At 35.3% G+C, this 14,497-nt stretch overlaps 1 protein-coding gene and 1 pseudogene across 8 annotated transcripts in view; both read right to left on the reverse strand.

Annotated features, from left to right (window-relative positions):
* Positions 1-14,497, reverse strand: part of SON (SON DNA and RNA binding protein) — a 32,940-nt gene that overhangs the window by 4,228 nt on the left and 14,215 nt on the right. For 2 of the 8 annotated variants that reach the window (XM_066259455.1, XM_066259456.1), the window contains exons 5-8: positions 12,518-12,664; positions 12,164-12,352; positions 5,317-5,427; positions 4,021-4,137 (exon numbers count right to left, since the gene is read on the reverse strand). In XM_066259455.1, the coding sequence (XP_066115552.1) occupies positions 4,021-4,137; positions 5,317-5,427; positions 12,164-12,352; positions 12,518-12,664 (564 nt within the window). The other 6 variants (XR_010729239.1, XR_010729238.1, XM_066259457.1 and 3 more) reach the window with 6 other exon arrangements.
* Positions 1,516-1,679, reverse strand: LOC136327716 (U2 spliceosomal RNA; annotated as a pseudogene).

Here is a 14,497-nt window from a genome sequence, read left to right on the forward strand (position 1 = left end):
ACAGTGGCCCTCATGCCCCCTCCAAAAAAAAAAAAAAAATTAGAACACTCCTGTTTTCGTCCACTATTTAGGTTCACTGGTATCTCTTCTTAGCTTGCAAAATAAAAAGAAGGCAATGTTAAAACAGTCATTAATTGTCCCAGGTGTACCTAGTTAATAAATAAAAGCCCAGAAATTTAGAAATAATTTGGACACTGAAGCAGCATACTTTTATCACCCAAAGTTTTCTTCCCATTCTACCATAAAGCAAGTATAAACATTTTACTTAGAAAATCCCTATGAAGCAAAAAGATAATAACTCTTTAAGTCAATTTATACAATAAATGGAAGACAATCACATAAAATACCCTGTAATTATTCCAAACTGAATTTGAATTCCTTTAAAACCTAAGCTTGATGTTAAAAGACTTTTAAAAAACTCCTTAAACGATTACATACCTAGGCCTCGGTAGCAGCAGTGTTGTGAATAGTAGGGCTGGCACTGACCGGGGCAAGAAGACAGCTACAAGGATTTGGCCCTGAAACAAGTTTCCATACAGAGGGGTGAAAGTTCACAGGTTATTCTGTGAACAGTCATCTCTCTTGTATCCAACCCACTGAACCATAATTTCCATCAAAGCAGCAAAGCACTTAATGTCATAAGATGCACTAGTAAATACATTAGCATGGTCAACAGTGGATTATTTTCACACATTAAGAAATACGTAATGCCTCTAAGGGCGTCCACGTACGTATGTAAATACTACTGAATTCTACTGATGATCTTTATGGCCATTGAAAAAGATTTTTATGACATAACATCTCCAAGTCACTTTTATTTTCCCTTATTAAGTTTTAGGTTTACATTCTCTAGCATAGCAAATATATAGAAGTCATTAACTTATCAACAGAGGAGGTAAAAAATGTTGGTAAATCTAGAAATAGTATGCATTAATTATTTTCCTGTATTGGTAAGTTAATATCAAATTTCTTAAATCTTGTTTTTTCACAGCAGTAAAACTGTAATATTATTTTCCCCCAGCTTTTTAATTATGTGCTAAGGAGAAAACATGCCAATGATCTGTGTGATTAGACATTAAGTTCAACAAGGTGCTCTGATGGAAGGAGGCAGCTGTGGAGGTAAAAACATACCCCTGGTTCAGTTCCTTATTTGGTGCAGGCCATGCAGTGTTGATGTATTGAGAGAAAAGTTAGCTGATGCTTGGATATCAACTGCCTTGTTGCTACACGCCTAGAATGACTTTTACTTACTTCCAGGTTCATCCGCCCCCTCTTTTCCAGGAAACACGCCTAAAAAAAAGGGCAACTGTGCAGAGTAGAATACAAGTCCCCAAATAACCCAGGTTTCCAAGCCTTGTTTTCATTCTCTAGTATCTTCATCTGTGTCTCTACCCCAGTGTGTATACAGTTCACCAAAAAGCTGATAGTCTAGTGAAACTACAGTAAACAATATTTATCATATCCAAATCATTCTATTCCAAAAAACAAAGGTTCTTTTAATCAAGAACCTTTTTTAAATGTTTTACTGACAAAAGAAAATGATAAACTCCCCTTTTCATCTAAGAATATACTGCAACATACCAAAAATGTGTTAAGGGAAATGTTGGCATTTGAAGCGGTCTTCAAACCAACAGAAACAGATACTACTCTTGATATTAGCCAAAAGGCTGAGAGGCAATCAAGTGGTTTTTAACATGTAAAGAGGGTACCAGGCAAGGCAAGAAAAGCCAAATAAATGATTTGAAAATTTTTCAAAACACAAGTATTTTTGTTTGAGTGAAGATAAATGTTCAATTTTCTGTGGCCTAATAAGTCTTTCACATGCTCTAATTTTATAAATAAAATGTTCCTTCCCTTAATTTTAGCAACAAATATTCAAGTAATATACAAATACATGTTTTCCTGAAAGCACTGCTTTCTTCAGTAATTACTTAAAAATTTGGTCAGATGAATACACACCTTCATCTTATGGTAATTTATCAGAATGATTTATAATTAAAATTATATAAAATAGTTAAAAATCAACTGCCTACAATACTGAAAAATTTTTTTTAAATTAAGTTTACAGGGAACCAACTGAATCTGTAAAAGATTCATTTTTTAAAAAAATTAACATGATATTTAGAAGTATGTTTAGAAGCATTACAAATCAGCACTTCATTATACAAATCTAGACTAAAATTTTGCAATGGGATCACATTCAAAAGTTTCTAACTAGAAATGTACATGACTAATTATTATGTGCCTAAACAATCCATATAAACTTCAGTTCTCACTTCCTGGAATATTGGATACTCAGCTTCAAAAGTAAATAGTATTAGTCTTAAAGATTTAAAACTGATAAATAGATGTACATTTATAATTCTTCCCACTGAGATGAAAGTTTTTTTCAACTACTACATGAATAACTTTCAAATTTGAAAGATGAAATATAAAAAAGTTTATAATATAATTAATCCAAAGTTAATTCAAATTTAAAAATATTTTGCTGGAGTCTCATCTTTTTTCCAACACCAACCCCCTAATAAACTACATAAGTTATAATTTTTTAATGAATCTGTGTGCTCAACATACATATATTAAGAGTGCATATTCCCCCCCAAATGGCAGGCAAAGTGAGAGTGTTTCATATTAATTTGTTAATGAGGATTCGTCAGAGATAATGCTATCACAAAATTGGAATAAATGTTATGAGATTAAAAGGTCCAAAGCAACCAAAATCTCATTTTTTTTCAGAAGTCAGCTCATTCACTGGCACTCATGGTAACTATCTATAGGCACCCATCACATTGCTGATTACCACCCTGAGAGGCAGGAATAAGGAAGGACTTGTCTTCATATGACACTTGGAGATCGAATTCCACGTAATTACTTGCCCATGATCACAAAAGGAGTCAGGAGTACAGCGGGATAAAGAAACCTTCCCCATCCATTAGACCACGCAGCCTCCCAGTTTCAGCACTGCTATGGTGCCCGTCCGTACTCCTGAAACAAATCCCCACCACCCATCCAAGAAAGCCACATCCCTTCACCAGAACACATTTTTCCAGAAAGCCCTTCTTAACCACCTAAGACTCCCCCAACAATGAGGCAGCCGTAGGTGGAGTTCACAGGTCTCATTGCAGGAATCTGAAACCAGGAGCACCTACATCTTCACAGCACGAGGCGTCCGTCCTCTCCCTTGAATTTAGGTCTCATATATCCTGTTTGGTTCATGAGATCAGTGGTTCTCAAATTGAGCCTGTGGACCACCAAAGGCCGCCAGGGCCTAAATGGTGGTCCACAGATAGTATTCTCCATCCCCATCACCCCCCTACACCCTTCAGCAATGCCCACCCCACGATCCAACATCCTCCCCCAGCCTTCCAAGTCCCACGGCAGAATCACCACATGCAGTGCTAATACTGGGCCTCCCAACCACCACTTGCTGTAACCAACAGCTAACAACCACAGGGATCTGAGCCTGAAGATCACAAGAGGGGTGAGGAATAGGGACCAAGGGAGCTTATAGGAGGGTGCAGGCAATAAGACAGGGGAAAGAGGGCAGAAAATAGAGGAATGGAAAATTAGGGTGGTAGAGGGCTCTTGGGGGCAGTGATCCACCAAAAATAAACCTGCAATAAAGTATCCCATGAGAAAAAAACTTGAGAACCACTACTTTGAAATCTTAAAATTAGTAGTCCAACAGGAACTGTGGAAATTTTGAACAGCACCTGAGACACATTGTGAACATTTATAACACAGTTTAAAAAGGCCACCCCCCAAAGACCAGTAGCAGCAAAAATAAAAATAACCTCAGAATATAAACCGAGTGACTCTTGAGCCATATTTATACATTGGCCATTGTCTCATGAATCCAGTCCATCTTCAGTGTCCATCCTGGAGTATATACACACAGCAAATTTACACATGAACTTTGGTTACAGTCACTGCCCGTTGCGTGCATTTTAATAAAACACTTTCTAAAAAATTTTAACTTTCTACTTGAACACTTTCGTATATGCATCAAGTTGTGTGTACCTTTTTAATCCAGGCTTGGGCACCAGTATTGGCTAACTGTTCTTGTGTCAGAACCTGTACTCCCGTACTTCCTGTGAACTGGCCAGGAATTGAATTTAGCTGAGCCCACGCATCAATCTGAAGAAAAGAAAATGACTCAATTAACTCAGTAAAATTACTTTTCTAGTTAAAAGGCTACTGGTGTTAGCAATTAATTTCACTAAATGAAATAGTTTACTTAGTTCCTGAAAAGGTTAATAGGCTTAAACATTCCATTTTTAAGACCATACACTGATTTGGTACGTATTTAAAATTGTTTTACTAGCCCTGGCTGGATAGCTCAGTTGGTTGGAGTATCATCCTGAAGCACAGAGGTTACTGGTTCATTTGATCCCTGTTCGGGTACATATAATACATATTGATGTTCCTTCTCTCCCTCTCTCTAAAATCAATAGAATGAACATTAAATAATTGTTTTCCTAAACATTTTAAAGAAGCACTTGAACAGTTGATAAATCCCATTAATAACATGATTTGAGATAAATCTCTTAACTAAAAAGCAAAATAGCTTTCACACTTACTCTTCAAAATATCAAAAGGATATATGATAAATATAAAGAGCTCATATGGGGGCAAAGGATCCCTGCCATCCTACTCATGTATCTCTAATCAATGCCACGACACCGAGTTTTTAATGACTTTCTTTGAAGTATTATAAATGCAAAATAAATTCAAGAGAAATACAGTAAATTGTTCACTCAAACTCATACAACTCATTTAGTAGTTTTGTGACCTTGGACATCACTTAACCACTCTTTACCTCAGTTTCCTTAGCTGGGAAGCAGAAACTCATAAATACTACCTACATCTCACAGACCTACATGGGCAACTACCTATTTGTAATTTTATTTCCTCATGAAACGGCTCCTGTCACATAGTACACAAGAGACATTTACTGAATCAAAGACGAGGTCCCAAAACATTTTCCTTTAAAATAAACTAATCTACATGACCCTGACTAGGTATTTCAGTTGGTTAGTGTCACCCCGATACACAAAGATTGCAGGTTAGATCCTCAGTCAGCGTAAATACAAAAATCAGTCAATGAATGCATAAATAAAGAGAACAGATAGATGTTTCTCTCCTTTTCTCTCACTAAAATCAATCAACATTAAAGTCAATAAAAATATCTTTCAAAAAGAAGCTGATAATTATTTCCTCGGGTTTCCAAGAACCTACATTTTAGCAGCCCACAGAATCTGCTTATGCCACAACAATCTAGGTTAGTGAAAATTTAGACATTAAAACTGTACATACCCGTTCTTGAGCTCGATTTAACATGCTCATGGCTTCAAGGTCAAATGCATTCTCACTGAGTCTTTTCTGAGCAAGTGCCCGCTCACTCATTGCTGTAGAGATATCCACAGGCTAAGAAAGAAAACATAATTATCTCAAATTATAATAGAACCCCTAAATCCTGAAGAGTGCTCTTATCTTTCATTGCCACTACATGTAAAAAACAAGTCATATAGATTAACAATCTCTTAAAAAGAAGACTTAAAAAGGTAAAGTAACCTTGGGAAGTAGATAAGGATTGTTTCAGGTAAGTTACAAAGTATCAAAGGAAGCAAAATCTGACTGAATTCTTATTTCCTACTTTATCAAGTTCAATCAAAAAATTCCATGAAAAACTTTTAAATCTCCAGCCTTCACTAACGCGTCTTTTGCAGTAAACTGAGAATTTTTACCTATTTCTTAAGTATTAACTTTATACTCATTAGCATGTTTTCATTTTACCCTACTTATTAGTATAACCTTCCGAAGCAATAAGGTTCTTCAATAAGCTAGCAGAAAAACACTGTCATTTCAATGTTCTCTCTTTGTGCTCATCTGCAGATATTTTCACCTTGCAGTTTTTCAGATAGTTTGTGTTCTGAAGAATTCAATTTCATCAAAGAATATATTCCCTACTAAATAAATGAATCTTCTGTTTTCAGTTTATGTTCATTTATGACCAGTTAAAATATTTCTATGGGGGTAAATAAATTAAAATACTTAAAAGTGAAATGTTTGAAATGTCTCAGGTCCTCGTTTTCAAAGTTCATCCTCTACCTGTAAAAGCCTTATGCTAAGCAAGGGACTTAAATCGTTTAATTTTTAAAAATGTTTCATAATGCCCAGCAAAATTCTTCAGGGTAATCTTTAGAGCAAATTCCCAATGTGTCAGGTTTATGGAAGGCTGAACCACAGAAGGAAAAATCTATCAAGTGAGTATCTGACGTTTTTTGTTCTAACATTAAGAACTCAAGCAGATTTGTATCAACTCACCAATTCTTAACACTTGTTTTTTTCTAACACAACATAACCCATTAATATTTTCTAGTTATTTCACCAAAGAAAATTCAAATGAATTTCTATGACATGGGACAGTCCCTATATTCCTATACAAAGAATGATTAGTAAGCACTGCATGGCTATGACAGTCAAGTAAGTTAACAGCTAACAAATTTAAGGAGCTAAGTAAAGGCTACCTGTAATTTGACTTTAAATTGTGTACAAAGACTTTCAAAACAAAACCTATATTATATAGTAGAGAAGGGTATCTGACATGAGAGAATGATTCCATCTCATGCATAAGGATTACTAAGCTTTCTTTTCCTAACTTCAGAACCCCTATATACTTCTCTCTCTTGCTCAATCACCTAATATTCCTTTAACAAAATTAAAAATTTTCTTAGAGTACCACAAAATATATTTTTATCTGTACCGTCTTAAAATGAAAAATTAAACTGAATTCATTCATATTATTAAACTACTTATAGATCTCGTTAAATTTCTTAGTCAACTTAATAAATTATCCATATTAATTAGAATATTTCCAGGGCCTGTAAGAAAGTCAGACTAACACACTAAAAAACTTTTTCATATGTTCGCTCTTCATTTCTATTATACTTCTGACTGCTGGGGCTTCCTGGTCAGAATTTACATTCCTTTGGCCTTAGATGTTTCCTAAAACTCTCAGGTAGGATTATTGATATAATCTTGAAAGGCCCACCAAATATACTTCAAGTACTATTCATTATCCTTGCCAGAATTTGGATTTCATAGTTGTCCTGTTAGGGTGCTAGGGTATAGGTAATAGGTTTTTATTCTAAAAGTCTAAACTCAGGAGATACTGGGGACAAGGTGTCTACCAACCATTCCGAAGCCCTGAACCCTAATTTCCAACTATAAATTAGCCACAAAAATATAGTTAAGATAGCTCTGAAACTCCCAACTTGTCTAGAATAAAATTAATTCTTCCCAACTGGAAAGTAAATAATATACCTATCTGTGAATTCATCTTTCTGAAGACATTTTATATCTTCATACATTTTTCTCTTTACGCCTTTATCTAGAAAGCAGGTAACCCAATGCTTCATTACTTATCCCCAGTATGAAGCTTCTTTCAAATTTCAGCAATACTTTGTTAAATTCACATCTCACTCTGAAAAGAACTTTAACCTTGATTAATATAAAATTTACTGAATATAAATTTACTTTAGATAATTTAACTATTAATTTCATATTCCTACTTTTTTAAAGGTGAAGAAATGTACTCAATGGATCAGGATTATCCTAACCTCTTAAGGACCCTTATGAGTTTGTATCAAAAAGCATGTTTCCGGGTTTTCAAGATAATTCAGGTATACAGTAATGCAAAAAAAGCCAACTAGATAATGCCCAAAGCATTAATATTCAAGAACTAGGCCACATGTTATGTATCAGTATAGAATCAGCTGTCTTTTACAGCAACATTGATGAAATTTTCTACAGTGATAGCCAATGAATGCTTGAAATGTGGCTAGTGCAATTAAGGAACTTATTTTTCAGTGACCAGTGACTTCTATATTGGAGTACACAACTACATACAGTACATAGCACACTATCTTTACAGTGGAGCTTTAGAGCCTCAACTACCTTCTAATGTTGCTCAGAAACAGGAATGTATGAAAGGTGCTAGAATGATGTAAAAGAGCACTTCTAAAAAATAAAGAAAAAAACTCTTAAATCCTATAGAATACTATTACTGAGTGGTTACTAACAACTTTTGTTCCCACTGATACATTAATAGACATTATCTAAAGTATAATTATGATTGTGTAATAAGTTTCTAGGTTTTATAAATGAGAGAAATGTTTGATTTCCTTCTCCCTAGGACTTGTTCTAAAAGGTGAAATCTCACATTAAAATCTGTCCAAGTTATTTCATCTTTCTACTTTAGCAACACAACAGATTACTACTTCTTCTATAACCTAAAAAGGTGTCAGGAATAGTAAAATACTAAACATAATTATCATGACACGTGCATTTCAGGGTCTTATAGTTATTATAATCATGTACATTCTTTACCTTCCTCACTTTAAAAAATCCTTCTAAGTCAATTTATTTCCCCCCTTTTGTTAACCCAACTGTTTATATAGATAGCAAAAGTATCTGAAGTACTTCTTAAAGAGACAAAGGAGCTAGAACAATGTAAAATAAAAATTATTTTCTACACAGGAATTAATTTTATGTATCCTAAATTGAAACATTATAAAAGAAAAAATTTAATTATATTGAAACTAAAGAAAAAATATTTCCTACATATAAAACATAACTCTAAAATACTTATTTAGCAAAAATACAAAGGTTCTCACAGAAAATAAAATGACCATTACAAAAATAAAAGCCACAATTAATATAGAATGTCTCAGCTGTTAATGTGTCTGATTGGTTTTAACAAGTGAATTATGAATCTTTTCATCACATAAACTAATCTAGTGCAGCTCTTAGGTTGTTACACATTAATCTAAATGAATTATAAAAGAAAAATTAACAGGTAACCTACTAAATGGTTTAAGGAAATTCAGTGTTAATCACCTAGGAAAATCTAAGGAGAGAAAGGATAACAAGGCTGTACTTACATTCTAGTATGCTAGGAACTATGTGTTCAATTTCCAATTGAAATTTTCATCTTGCCCCAAGAACTTAGCTAAAAACTTTATACATTTTGCACTTCTAAACATTAAGACTTTAGCTCCATGGGTATGTGGGAATATTTATCAGTAACAAAAACCGAGTACATAGCCTGAAATAAAGATTATTCTCACCTGTAACCAATCACTAGACTTTAATGGAGAGCTACTCTGGACCTCTACAACACTATGTTTGATAGTAAACCCAAGTAAGTTTTGTCAGATTACATTTAACTCTTCCTCCCAATAAGCCTTTGCTAACTTTATTATCAAGAATTGATGCCTCCACGGACAGTTTTTTAAATATTAGTTTTCAAACCTTTTTTATTTCATTGCTTATAAATCAAATCCATACAAACATGGTCAAACTGAAGTCACTCCTTTACTGTGGATGGTGCTGGCTGGCTGCTTCCTAAGAGGTACCTTGGCAGTAGAGCACACAATCTGATGAGTTGATAATCCATAAAAAATGAATTTACGTTGATCCATCCGTGTCTATCCACTCATGTCAAAGAGCACTCATGTGCAAGACAATTGGTGGGATTAAGGATTAGAGCAAAACTGAGATCAAATCTGTGACCTTTGCCTAAATGTTTTATGCTCAAAATTAAAGAACCACAAAATCCATTTGACATTTATTAAAATGAAAAGACAATAGGTAAAAATAATTAAAATACTATTCAGTTAAAATATTGACTTTAAAGAACTTTCCTTTTACTCTATAAAGCCTTTATTTGAACCCCTGACAGGGAATCAAAAGGATCAATGCTTGCATCAAGTCACCAACAGTCTCCCACAAACATTGGTATATATAACATTATCTTTAAAATAAATTTATAAGATACAGCTAAATAACTAGAAGTTTAACATTTTATGTGAACATTTCCTTTAGCTGTTTGTTATTGCCACATAAAAGTACAGGACCTGAGGAAAAACAATATCCTGACCCTTTTCCTCCTAAACCTTTTGGGATGTTTTGCTTAAAATTAAGGTATATAATTGTTTGTCTAATTTTCTAAGAAACTAGCTTACAGAGTTCTGGTATCAAAGAGTTGGATATATCCTCCCAAAGGTGAAATGTGCTTCATTTATTTGGCTTTAAGAACAGAGCTTTTTTGTCTTCCACTTTAATAAAACAGTCCTTTACTTAATATAAAATGTGAATATCCACCTTTTCCTCCTGGCATTTCTTTGGAGTAATTCCTCTCAATTTTTAAACTCTGACAACCACTTGATGACAAGACCGAGGTACTCCTTCCCCTACGTTAAGATTAAAATTGGCTGAGTATTAAATCTCAAATATAAACATATATAAACTCTCAGTCCAAAAGAAATGGTCACAGGAATCACTAAGCACTTGAAATAGTTATGGTCACTATCTTCTCAGGAAAACCCCTTGGAATTTTGCAGTATTTCTAGGGCTTCATTCCATTGGAAAATTTTCTTTACATAATCTACCTACCAAGCTTTTACCAACTCTGTTAAATGCATAATTTGCAAGAAATTACTAAAAGCATATGTATCAGAACTTTAAGTAAAGTCTGTTCATCCCTCTTATCATGGTTTATATTCAGCTACAAGATTTAAGTCAGTTGCAAATATCAGTTACCCTTTCCCTGTTCAGATGCACAGGTAGCCGGTTTTGGGGATTAGCAACTGAGATACTCACTAAAATACTGTCCAAACTAGATATCCCCACCTCACTGCTGATAACATAACTTGCTTCAGGTGTTGAGCCCTATGTCAACACTGATCATCACCCATGACTCTAAGTTGCACTGGCTAGTTTCATGTCCAACCAGCTTCACTATATACAACTTGCTCTTTTTTAAAATGCGACAGGTCAAAAAACCACACACACACAGTGAAAATGTCACCTGTGAATAGCTCAGGGGAAAAAATACTATCAAAAGGTTTCTGATTTGGGTTCTGTTCACTTTCTGACTTTATAAACCAGATTTATTTATAATATTAGAAGTGTTTAGTGGAAGATGATCATATGGCCAATAAACGGAACCTGAAAGTGAAGAGTACAGGTCTCTCTGACCTACATACCCCAGAAATGCAAGAAAAGGAAGTGGGAAAGAAGTCCCACATTGTAAGGGCATCAGCTATCTAATCCAGTCCTTGGACAAATGTCTGGGCTTTGGAAATGAAGGGCAAGAGGTGATGACTAGTCTATGGTATTTTTAAAACTCCCACCCCCACCCCTAGTAAGTCTCCACCCTCCCAATCCCCCAAGCGTGATTTTGCACAACAAGTTAAATAAAAGTAAACTGTTTATTAAAAGATACAGCAAAGGTACAGATACAGAGATACATACAAAGATACAGATATATATATATTTACATATATATACAGTCTTGCTGTTTTCATGTGCACTATATTTAGCAGCACATTGTTTAATCAGGCGGCATTTTAATGGGGATGTTTTGACACTTGGAGTTATTACTGCGTCATTTTGACAAGATACAACTATAGCCTCGTGAAAATTTCAAGGTATGAATTCCACTTCTCCAACTTTCAATAGTAGCAAAGAGGGAAAGGAGAAGGGAAATGGAGTACACCAAGGCTGAGCATTAGGTTAAACACAAGAATTCAATAGGGCCAAGGTAGCACAGGGAAGAGAAAATGATTAAAATCAAGGCTATCTGACAACCCAGAGAAACAGTAAGAAATCATTATTTAAGGGCAATGGGCTATGTATCCAAAATGCTCACATCAGCCTACAATGACCTTTTCCAATCCACTTCTTGTGTTGAACCTGAGGATCTGCCTCTCTCCGCTCAATCCCTCCGCCCAGTAAATTTGCTACCACCAAAATCTAGAGCTATAAAGCCTTGAAGCAAAACGGGAAGCTAAGTAGTTGTACCTTGGGCTACCTTCCCACAAGTGCAAAGAGGGCCCAATGTTGGGTAGGGATGTGACAACACTGTTCTCTGCAATTCGATGCTTTTCACTTTGTGGCTTGGTCCCACAAAGTGAATTGCATCGAGTTACTGTCAAATGAGAAGCTGCGGGCTGTTTCATCTGTCGTTTAACCCGGCCCTGCCGTTTACCCCGGCCCTAAGAAGAGTGAAACAGAATCCAAATCAGATATAAAGTAACAATAAAATGGCAGATTCAGGTATAAAAACGGAAAAATACATAATATTCCTCTTACTTACCTCGGAGGGCAAATTGCTGCTGAAAACATTATCATCATCTTTGTTTTCTTCACCATTTTTCTCTACAGGAACCCACTCTCCATAAACACTATCTGCTTCTTTCTTTCGATGTTGAGATCCAGAGGACACAGGAAATTCTTTTGTTAATGTTACCTGGCTTTTTGGAGGAGTTGGCTTTGCTGCAGCAATCTAAAAAAATAAAGTTTATTAATTTTCAACAGTCTAAAAATGCTTTTGTTCATTATTTATCAGTACTTAATTAAAAAATTAATTACTAAATCACATGTGAGTCTTATTTAAATAGTTGCATAAATTGTGCTGTTTTATCAATCCATAAACACAAATAATACTCACATTCAGATTGAAAAAAATGGGTTTAGGTTCACTGAGTTTAAAGGGGTGATGATAAAAAGGAGGTTCCTCTTCCTCTTCATCTGACACGTGAGGCTTATTCACTATCACATCATCATCTTCTTTACTCTGTGCAATCTGTTTACATTTCTTAAAAAGCAAACACAAACAAGAAAAATCTTACACTTTAGGTAAAAAAATAACATGTAACTTCTTAAAAGAATGAAAACTGAACAAAACCAACTTTCAAAACTAAAGCAAGATTAATGACAGATTATAGATAAATAACTTGGCTTATCACTATTATTTAAACACACTCTAGCTAGTCAGTCAGTCAACAACATTTATTGAGCACCTACTATGTGCAGAGCACTGTACTGGGCACTGTCCAGGGAATACAAAAAAAGTAGAAGACATGGTCCCTGCTCTCAAGGAGCTTACAATCTAGTTTGAGACAATACATACACGTGAAATTGAGGAACGCTTTTACAGAGCAACACAAGTAACAAGTGCAAACTGATATAATACAAACCAAGTACGTAAGTGCTGAGAGAACAAAAGCTTGAGAGAAAACAGAATCAGGCAGAATTTGATAATCAAGGGATAGTCCTTGAAAAATTCTAAGCCAGATTTTCATAGTTGAGAACAAGGATTAGCAGGGAAAGAAAAAGAAAGTGATCCTAGTCAGGTGATGGTAAAAAGTGAGAAGAAACTTATAAAAGGGACAAGAGGGCTAAAGATGAGGGTAAAAATATATAGGGAAACACTAAGTGTTCAGAGGTTTTGGATAGGAGTTTGGGTTCGATAAGCAAACAACAGAAGCCTTTACTAGGTCCTTAAATTAAAAAATAAAGTTGTAATTTATACTGTAATAAATCTAAGTGATGAAACATTAAGAAACTTTATGACCCCCAAAGGTATGGTAAAATAAAAGATTTGAAATATTGCAAATGGGTTAGATAGTAATGTCTCTCCATAAGTCTTGTGGGTTGAGTATCTTAAAGACCTAGAACTCAAGAATGGAAAATAAGGCATGATGGAGAGGGTGTACTGATGAGGTCTGACACATAAAGCAAAGTCAGTTCCTTCCTGAAAAGCAAAGGAACAGACTCCATTACCTGGCTTTATATAAAAAGATCAGAGTAAATTTGGGTGAACTTATCTCTTTACAAGCAAAAATTTTTCACATCCATTATCAATTGAAAATATTACAATAGGATAAAAAGCTCATTTAGCCAAAAACACCAAGTATACTAAGCTTGTAACCAAGGGGAACAGAATATATTGACAGTGGCAGGCTGGCATAAGGCTAGCCAATAGCAAGTTTCAATATATGAAACAGTGTGGTATTTCTGGATCCTAGCAGCAACATTTCAGCGTTCCCCGCCTCCCCCCCCCCAAACAAACAAATAATATTAATAAAAGCCAAAAAAGAAGCCTCAATTGAAAAGATCAAATTCTTAAGAACAAAAATAAGTGTGTTTAAAATATATGTTACTGCCAAAACCCGAACCGCAAGGAAGAACTGATAATGGCCGGCCATTATCACCAATGGCTGGTACCAAACAGCCAAAACCCGAAATGTTGAGGCGAAAGAAGTTCCTTTCAGGCAATGGCCAGCTATTCTCATTAATTTCCAAGCTCCGGTGGCAAAAGATCATGTCTGAAGATTGTCTGTGTCTTTGCGTATATGCAGTACACTCGTGGCGATCAGTGAACACGTCGTGAATGGAAACGAAACTGTAGGCGAGCTTCTGCGTGTTGCTCACTCAACACCTCCTCCATTCAAACGAACCGTCCCACTCCTCAGTCAGTTTGGCTTCTAAAACTGGAAAGCAAAAGTAATGGGAAGTAACTTTTAGCTAGCGGAGCTTAGCCATCCCGGATAATGGCCTGCTAAACAGAGCTTCTGCCGCTGCCACACCTGTATTTCGGGTTTTGGCCACTCGGTGCCAGCCATTATCAGTTCAGCCCACAATTCGG

Source organism: Saccopteryx bilineata, chromosome 2, assembly GCF_036850765.1.
Source record: "Saccopteryx bilineata isolate mSacBil1 chromosome 2, mSacBil1_pri_phased_curated, whole genome shotgun sequence".
Classification (NCBI taxonomy): domain Eukaryota; kingdom Metazoa; phylum Chordata; class Mammalia; order Chiroptera; family Emballonuridae; genus Saccopteryx; species Saccopteryx bilineata.